We start from the raw sequence: 9,664 nt of genomic DNA, 5'->3' as shown, positions 1-9,664 counted from the left end.
ACTTGTCAGCAGCGTAGGAACCAGGCAATCAGACCCTCAAAGCCCACAGATGTTTCTCCGTGTGGATAATTCCCTCACAAGTAATAATACCTTGCGCTTTTACACTGCATTTAACTTTTCAAAGTGCTCTCATCACATATATTATCTCCTCCCCTACCTGTTTGCAAAGCAGGAGCCAGCTTAGCAAAACAGAGACTTTGGTTAATACCGTGAACTGTGAAGTGTGTATTTCGGTCCCAAATCACAGCTTACGTTTTCCTTCGCATTTAATTTTGTAAAAGGCCTTCAAGGGGTCTATTATTTAATTGCATCTTCACAATAACCCCACGAAAGCAACCAGGCTGGGACAGACACATGCTGGGTTTCCTTGTACAGATGGGGACGTGGAGCCAGAAGGCCAAGTGGGCCATGCACACGCCCTCTTAGCAAGCGCAGGATTATCTGGGCCTTAACCTGGCCCCCAACTTCACAGTGCCTCACATAGTGGAGATACCTGATGAGCATTAATTGTAAGTAAGATCACATTTTATCAGTAAATCTGCTTAAATGGAATTCAGCTGCTCTTAAACTGTATCGCTTCATCAAAGAAACAGGTTTAAATACCCTGAAACTAAACAATTTTCTATAAAACACAGAGTCCTTTGCAATCTTCTTCTTCTCCACCACCTTTCTCTCTCCTCTTTTAAATGAAATGTAAGTGTGTCAGGTCAGGGATTGCTAAAATAACATTTGACGTCAGGAAGATGCCATTGCTGGTCCCAAGGGTGTGATAGGGTCCTGGCAGCTGGAGAGATTGTGTCTTATCAGAGCTTCTAAAAGCATTATGTAAAATTACAAGTGTATCTTTTAAACCACTTAAGATCTAGAATACTGATTTGAATTTGTTTCTTTTAAAGAAGGGGAAAAAAATGTATAGAACGGGAGCACTTTGGTACCAACTTTAAAAATATCAGTGACTTAGCCAAAAACCTGGAACACACCACAGAAACAAATGGCCTGAAGCCGTCCAGGAGTGCAGTTATCTGTTTTACATCAAGTGCATTTATCAAATATATGCAAAGCCAGAGCAAATACAAAGTGGAGGGGTCATTAATTATAAGACAGACACGCCCATCCCTGCTTCCGACTTCTAAACATAGGAGAAATTAAATTAGAGGTGCGGGGATATTTTTAAAGAGGTGTCTTTACATGGGGTGTTATTTGGAGAAGACTCTTCAAGAGTTCAGAGAATACTGAAAAAGAAACACAAGTATTACTGTTCAAAGGTTGATTATGGTCCGTTTGATTCTTAATAATACCTTGAAACAAAAATGCCTGTGTCCCTCTCTCCCTTTGTCACCTGATGGTCCTTTTTTCTTGGCTCAGGGTAGGACAATGTGGCCCTTTTTTGTCCCAAGAAAGAAAGCCCATTGACGCTCACTGTGGGCCAGCCCGCCTGGAGGAAGCCACACAGCCAGAAGAGGTGCCACCTCTGAATGATATAGGAGGCAGGTCACCTGCACGGCAGAAGGCAATCTTTGTTGAAGTTTTCTAATTATGGAGATGTCGACAAGCTGATTAGGAAGGGGAAGAGGTGGAGTGGTCTGTTAGCAAATGCTCCCGAGGAAACTTGGAACCTTTCAACTGCAGGAGTTACAGAAAAGGGCCAGGGCTGCAGGTGAAACTTTGAAAGAGTGTGAGCTAAGCCCTCCCCCGGGGTCCAGGGGACATGGTAATAAAGGTATTAACTGGCATTGTTGAGGAACAGCAGGAGCCCTCCCACCCCTGTGTTGTTGCTGGCACCTTAACTGTTCAATAAGACAAATAAAATAGGGATAAGGGGAGCATGGCAGGGGCCCAGCAGAGACCCTGCTTTTATTAAAATACTAACTTCCCTGATTAAGTGGACAGATTTGATTGATGTGGTTCACTGTTCTGAAGCTAATTAGTAAAAGGTAAGTAATTTATTCAGCTGAAGTGCATATTACAGAAGATGAAGCAATGTAATGACTAGCATGGCTCCAGGAGGACCCTTAGCCTCTTGGAAACGGCATCACTGCAAAGATTCATAGAGGCCATCCTTCTTTTCCCCTTCCTTAAACTGTCATTGTTCTCGCACCAAATGAAGTCTAAATGTTCTCCATGAGCGACATTTTGAAGTGGTTGGAATTGCACCATGCAGTTGCATACAAGTTGTTTAGAAATGTTTCCGAGGTACCATCTGCCCCGATTGTGTGAATTTATACGACTTCATCAGAACCAATTTAGGCTAACATTTAAGTGGACTCATTCTTATGTCATCATAATATTCCAGAGAAGAAAATTCGGCACCAAGGAAGATAGATGCAGGCTGAACAATAACTGCTATCGCAACGTGTGAACTCTAAGCTCCAAAGTAGAAAAATCTTAACTTTCAATAAAGAAGGCAAAAGAAACGTGCAAACTCTGACTTTATATTTTACGTCAGACTTGGACATTAACTTGCAGATCACAAATCTTACCAACATCACTCAGAGACTCTTGAAATTTTGGTTTGGTGGAACTACCAATGTCAGCTGTCAATGTAAGTCCTTTTTTTTTTTTTTTTTTGCAGTTTTTGGCCAGGGCTGGGTTTGAACCCGCCACCTCTGGCATAGGGGGCCAGCACCCTACTCCTTTGAGCCACAGGCGCCACCCATAAGTCCATTTTTTCAGTTATGAATATATTGAAATAATATATCTACACCTGTACTGAATTTAAGAGAGTTGAACTCTTATCCTGATCAGACAACCAGCTGGCTGTGAGATCTTGTTTTGTTTCATTGTTTAAACTCTTCAGGCCTCCAGTACCTAACAGTAATTTTTGCCATAGCCGCTTCATTTTTTTTTTCTTAAAATAATTCATTTCTTTTCTTTATTCAGGAACACTAACATATAAAAACCCAACAATACTAGTAATCATTAGAAAGACAGCAGAAAGGCAGTTTATGCCCTGTTATCAGTTAATGAATACTTCCTCCTGACCACCAAATTTTCCTTAAGATATAGGGATTCTTGTATTCTCATCCTTAAAATTATTTCTTGTATTGGAACTATAAAATACTTTTGGGGGGAAACACATTAACTTAACACAATCTGAATTAACAGTAGTTTAGGGTGGTTTTGAAGGGTAATCTGATGAAATCACTGACATAAAAGGGGAGAAGATGTCAGAGAAATTTAACACAGATTCAATCATTAGTCCTGGAGGTGATGACCCTATAATGGCATTTTATGATGTCACTGCCAACAGTCCTTTTAAACATCACTTTAGAAAGCAATACATAGATCACAAATCTACGAAATGAAGCAATGGTGCCTTGCTGCTAAAAGAATGTGCACGTGTGGTTTGGTGTGAAAGTCCCAGGGACAGCATCACAGAGGCACAAGAATTGTTGCACCTTCAGTTGTGTTACCTGAATAGCAAGTACGACTTTGTGTTCTGGGAAGTGGTTAGAGTGATGAGGAACAAGATCAAAGACACCTATAAAAATCAGATTCATTTTCTTATCAGAATACAGGTGGCAAAACCATATAATATATCTAGAATCAATATATTTTGTACAATATTTCATTTTAAATATGTAAATAAAGTTTACAAATTTAGTGATTTGAGTCCTTCACTAAGATCCCTAAATGCTTAGATGTTCAAGTCAGACCAAAAAAAAAAAAAAAAATGGTGAATCTACTTCCCACAAAAAAATTAGAGATTATTCTGGTTTTCTGTGGGCCCAGACTTCTCAGTACAAATTGAAATACATGGAACAATTGCCAGAAAAAAAAACTAGCAGGATACCAACTGTGAGCCTGAGGCTGTTGCCTTTTTCTTAAATGACAAATTAGCACCAAACAGATTTTCTCTTTGAGGTCATCCAAAGGACTGAAACTTTTCTCGCTATGTAAGTCCCTGTCCAAATACTTCTTTATAAATCTCTCATGCTACCAGCAGTGTGGGATTCAGTTCAATCGGCCCTCATCTGGGATCTGTCTTTTGCATCCTTTCATCAAAACTCTGTGGTTCTATGAAGCAAGAAGCAGCCCTACTAGCAAAGGACGTGATTCGGATTTTGTGGGTTAGGCTGTTGAATCCATTCCTTTCTCATATTGCTGGCTGACCTCTGGCAAGATTACTTACTTCAAGGGTACCATTTACTATTTTTCATTTCTGCTAAAAGCCTGGCCAAGCTTTTGTCTGCACTACCTGTCTGCTCTCTGTTCACCTGTTCTTGTCCCGTTTAAACATTTGTAGTCCCAGATAACAGGCCAGACATCCTGCGTGGGGAGGAGAATTGGCTGAGTGTGCATGAGCCACTGCGAGCCTGTCAGCTACCTGGCTCCAGGCGGCCTTTCCCGTGACAGCTTTATGGCTGACACTAAAGAAGAATCAATATAAGGGCAAGGGGTTGACATTTCATTTTCTAAAAAGTGATCCATTGAGGACCAATCACCACGCACTGTTTATCAGCCTTGGGAAGTGACATTTTTTTTTAATGGGGAGAAGGGACAGGAATCATTGCTGGGTAACTCGACAGGCTCAATTCTCTAAGGTGGGGACTCATAATTGGAAATCCGATGCATCCTGCTATCAATTCTGCCTTATATAATAAAGTGATCAATAAGAGCAGAGGGGAAATTAAGTCATCGAGCTGGAGGATGTGATTTTCAACAGTCATAGCTTGTACCAAACTTGTCTCTTTGCATTACATTACATTTTCATGTGTTTTTTTCTCTCTTTATCAAAGCCAGTGTTTTAAAAGCAGAACATCTTTAAAAAAAATCTAACTCTAAGAAGGTGACTTATTTCTAATTCCTCTGGTTTGACTCCTATATTCAGGGCCACTTAAGGCAAATAAAAATTTTTTTAAATTAACCCAAAAAGTCTAAATGAAAGATGGATACAATTAGAGAATGTTTCCAACCAACATCAAAGAGACAGTTGAGGCCAGGCATGGTGGCACCCACCGTAATCCTAGCACTCTGGGAGGTTGAGGCAGGAGGATCCCTCGAGCTAGGAAGTTTGAGAACAGCCTGTAAAAAGAGTGAGACCCCAACTCTACTAAAAATAGAAAAACTAGCCAGGTGTGGTGGCAGGCATCTGTAGTCCAAGCTACTTGAAAGGCTGAGGCAAGAAGATTGCTCAAGCCCAAGAGTTTGAGGTTGATGTAAGCTATGATGCCCCAACACTCTCCTACCAAATAAATAAATAAATAGAGAGAGTGATGGTTAAGAAGTGCCCAGAAGTGTTCAGAGCATCACACTGTGCTGTATTTTTGTCAAGATAATCAACAAAGATTATTTTTACACACCTTAAAGATTGGAGAGACAGAAATGTAAGATTAAGAGCTCAGGTACGTTCTACATTCTCCCTCATCCTGTTCCCTTTTCTCCCCTATCCAATGGATATAGGCCAGTGTGCACAGTGCCCCTGAGTATTTATATCCATGGCATGTGTACATGTACAACCTTCAGTGGTAATGGATAAAAAAGAGGGTCATCTTGATTGGCTTCCAAAATGAAATGTCAGAGAAGGAAAGAACACTGAGAGATTAAATTCTATTTAGGTCAAGTTGAAGTCTCCAAAGGCCAAGATATATCGCTCTTTAGGGTACAGAGGTCACATCAATGTCTCTATGTACCATGTCTGTAAGTCTATACTATGTCTTTATATGTGTGTATTATACCAACAGGGATGAGTTAGTATGGATTTAACTTCCTCAAGATGGAACTCATTGCTCTAATCAAACTCACCTATTTATAAATGTTGCCCTTAAAGGAAGGAACACAGTGACAAACATATATGCCTGCACAGAATATGGAGTTGTCCCCACTGTGCTGTTACCAGAGTGAACATAACTGGTCTACATGTACCAGGACACTTTTACAGAGTGAGGGCAGGAGCATGACATTAAGCAATACATGTAATAACTGCCATCATCTAGGCAAACTGGGTTATATGGTCATCACCCTAGATAGATATAATGTGTGTCACGGTGAAGTAGAGCACAGTGACTTGCCCAGGCCAGTGGAAATAATAGCCAAAGGCACTGTTGTGAATTGTTGAGATCATGGACAGGCAGAGAGGGGCAATGTAACACACACAGTGTGAAAGAGCTGAGCACGGCCACTGCGGGGGCCAGGAGCAGAAGTGCTACCACCAGTGTTAGGACCTCAGACAAGTGCTCCATGTTCTTTCCATCACTTTCCTCTTCTATATCATGAAAGTTTTTCTCTTTAAGGAAATCATTTGACATCCCCTCTTCTTCCCTTTCTCACCCAAAGCCCCGCCTTGTTGAAAAGGTGATTGCAATATGGAGGTGAATGGCAGGAAAGAGCCAGAGTCTCACGCATAAAACGCATATGGGGCACATGGTGATGACTCCTCTGGAGCCTCTGGGTAGTGTGAACAAACAAATTGAATCCATTCATGGGTTAATTAAAAAAAGCAAATTGAGGCAACAAAAATAAGAAAACTGGTTCAGAAGAATACCCTGCCAAGCTATCCTTATTTCTTTCTCTTTTTCAGATTATTTTTTAAGTATCAAGTTAGATTACAGGGGATAAGTAGTCTATGGCTTCAAATTCATTTCCAAGAGCAATGTCATGCCCACAATAAAATTGTGGATATTCTCTGGAAACGTGGATGCCCTTTCCTGAGGGAGGATTGTGGGTATAATAATACCTATTTCTTTGCTTTAGTTGCCAATACCATTACCCTAGATCAGGTTGAAGCATCTACTATGTGATATATTATCTATTTTGTCTATCAGAATTCTTCTGAAATAAGTGTTTGCAGCAAATAACAAATATACTTATTTTATGAAAGAGAAATAAAGACTCAAAAAGGTTATATAATGATAGCTGGCAAGTGGTAGGGCTCAAATTTGGGGCCCAAGTATTTTATCCAGCTTTTCTTGCCTTTGACGGTAAGTCCTGGTGTAAGAGAAGGATAATGTAACATCTTATAGCTTAGAGGATCTAGAAGTCTCTGGTAGGCTTGCTGTTCAGTTTGGTTCCCTGGAATCAGCTGGGTCTTTCTGGAACTCTCAGCAGTGGGGACTGTGTACAGCTGGCAGCTTTGGTAGGGTGTTCCAGGAAGATCAAAGCAACAAGGGGGAAGCTTGTGATGCAAAGGCCGTGTTTATGATGCTAATCAAAAGTCTTAGCTTTGTGTAGAGGAGACAAAAGGCTCACTCCTAAAAAAAAATGGGGTGGGGGAGTGGGGGACACAAAGTGCTTACCTCCGGCTGATGACAAATGCTGCTATGAGAATGACCACCAGCACCACGCTGCCTGAGACAGAAACCAGAAGGACTGTGGAGTTGGCCCCATCTCCGATGATCCGGGAAGGCACTGGGGATGATGATTACACAAGGGTCACCTCCGGGAACGCACTAAGAGGCAGAACTTCCGAATGGTTGATAATTTTCAACTTTCTACACTCACAGCCTCTTTCGCCCTTTGTTCAGTACTCATGCATTTTCTAAGACAGCCTTAATCAGACAAAGACATTCTTTTTATAATTGTGTGAAGAACTTCAAACAGAAGACTCATTAAATCCTATGGCAAACATAATTTGTTGGGTTTTTTCCTTCTGTTCCTTCCTGTCGCCATGCTAACATTAAACATAGGATCAAGATCAAATGTATTCCTCGGTGAGAAAGCTACTTGGAAATTTCAGAAAGGACAGTAGTTTTGAGTGTACCTCCTTCCTCCACAGCTACCAAAACCTGGCCGATTATTGCTCAACTCAAAAGTCATTTCAGCCTCGTAGCCTTCCTGCACAATCCCAAAGGACGTCAGCCCCCTTCAGATTCAACTCTACTTTCTCCTCTGCTTTTTCTCCTTGTGTTTATTTTATTTAAAAATTTGTGAACAAAATTACTTTGTAGAATGGATGTTGAAAATGTTGACCCATTGTGAAAATTCTGTCCCACTATCTCCCTATTAAGTAGGCTCGGTTTTGGTTTGCTAACTAAGGAGATAAAGATATCTTTTTTGTTGTTGTTGCATTTTGGCCAGGGTAGGGTTTGAACCCACCACCCTCAGTATATGGCACTGGCATCGCTACTCGCTGAGCCACAGGAGCCACCTGAGATATCTTATGGAAACTCCTGGTTCATGGATAGGCCCCTCTATAACTTTTTTTTTTCTTTACTTAATTGACCAGCTGATTCAACTCACAATGCTGAAAGATTTGATGCATTTGTCCAAGGGGGCTTTAACAAAAAAAGTGACTCGATTTGAGCAGATTCCTAGAAATAAGTAGATAAGAAAATATTTTTGGTCTCATCTTTAGTCTTCTCAGGGAGAAAGAAACCTCCCTAAACAGGGTAGTCATACAACCCTCAATTAGTCAGTTAATAATCCCATTTTTCATGGTTTACAGAAGGCTCAAAACAGGAAAAAAATAGGCAACATTTTTCATTCATATGAAAAGACAGATCAGATACTATTATGAAAAATGCTCTTCTCTAAATAGCATGAAATTTTCTGGGACATAGACATTGGCTATCTTATTTCAAGCCAAGTTCATGCAGCAAAATATTTGCCTAGCCAAAAATCATGGACAGCTCCTTAGGTTTCACCATAATGGATTCACCCTGTCTCATAAACAGAGCCTCAGCACTAGGCAAGTCTGGGTGGTCCTTGTTACCTGTGTTAGTTGTGACCTCCAAGGGCTCGCTGAAGTCCCCGTAGCCAGCTGCTGTCCTGGCTCGCACATGGAAAACGTAGGAAGTCAGAGGGTTTAGGCCTTTGATATCCGTGTTCCTGGCAGCTGTCCGAACTATGCGATAGCTTCGCTCATTCTGATCCTATATTATGGGAAGATAAAAATCAGAGAAAGTGGCAAACTAAATCCTCTGCTTACTTTAGGCACAATAGTAAAGGATCCCAGCTAGTCCACTGAGAAGCTGCAAGGAAACGGAAATTGATAAACTCTTGATAGCCTATATTCTCAAGAGTTATAAGTACTGTTATGACTTCTTAAGTTTTGAAAGAAATGTGAAGTTCAGGTATGATTATTGTTGACACTGACGATATCCAGAACTTTATTTATAATCTTTTTTTTTTAAAGGACATTAAGGGATGGTTGGCAGCTTTTCTTCCATATCCAGCAATTTAAAAGAAATAACTGTAAGAAAGTCCTTTGTCTTTTTTATATTATATCTAGAAAATGTCAAAAATGTTGTAATTTGGTTTCAATAAAGAAAGCTCTCTCTTTTCTGCTATTTTAATAAGAGAGCCAATAAGAGATTATCCTTAAAAAGAAAGTAAAGACAATTGTTCATTTTCTAGACAAACTTGAATGCAAATAGCTCTTTAGAATTCCATCCTTTAAGAGAGAGAAGTTATTTGTAAAAATAATGCCTTTCTATAACTTTAAGAGAGGCAGAAGAATGTAATTTTCCGTCCCTGATTTTCTGTTCAAAGTCATCAAAACCCACATCTTTATCCTAAATAGCAGTGATCTACTTAAACAGATCATTATTTCAACTTTTAGGAGTCAATCTCCCAGATAGAAGGCTCTTAGATCAGAGCGTCTTAGCTACTTTGATTCTCATTACTAGAAAGAAAAAATATAGTTATATTAGAACAGAGATTTAATTTTTTCAAAGTAACTAAATAAATAATAAATTTTATAATTAGATTTGACTGGGAAGCCAAA

General features: G+C 40.0%; 1 protein-coding gene across 1 annotated transcript in view; it reads right to left on the bottom strand.

Moving 5' to 3' along the window:
* Positions 1-9,664, bottom strand: part of EPHA4 (EPH receptor A4) — a 138,135-nt gene that overhangs the window by 18,679 nt on the left and 109,792 nt on the right. The window contains exons 8-9 of the mRNA XM_012802116.2: positions 8,651-8,810; positions 7,236-7,347 (exon numbers count right to left, since the gene is read on the bottom strand). Of these exons, the coding sequence (XP_012657570.1) occupies positions 7,236-7,347; positions 8,651-8,810 (272 nt within the window). The remainder of the gene's footprint in view (positions 1-7,235; positions 7,348-8,650; positions 8,811-9,664) is intronic.

Source organism: Otolemur garnettii, unplaced genomic scaffold (assembly GCF_000181295.1).
Source record: "Otolemur garnettii isolate 467f Iridium unplaced genomic scaffold, OtoGar3 scaffold00013, whole genome shotgun sequence".
In the NCBI taxonomy this organism is placed as follows: Eukaryota; Metazoa; Chordata; class Mammalia; order Primates; family Galagidae; genus Otolemur; species Otolemur garnettii.
The sequence above is the reverse complement of the archived record's forward strand: the minus strand, read 5'-3'. Positions and strand labels throughout refer to the sequence as shown.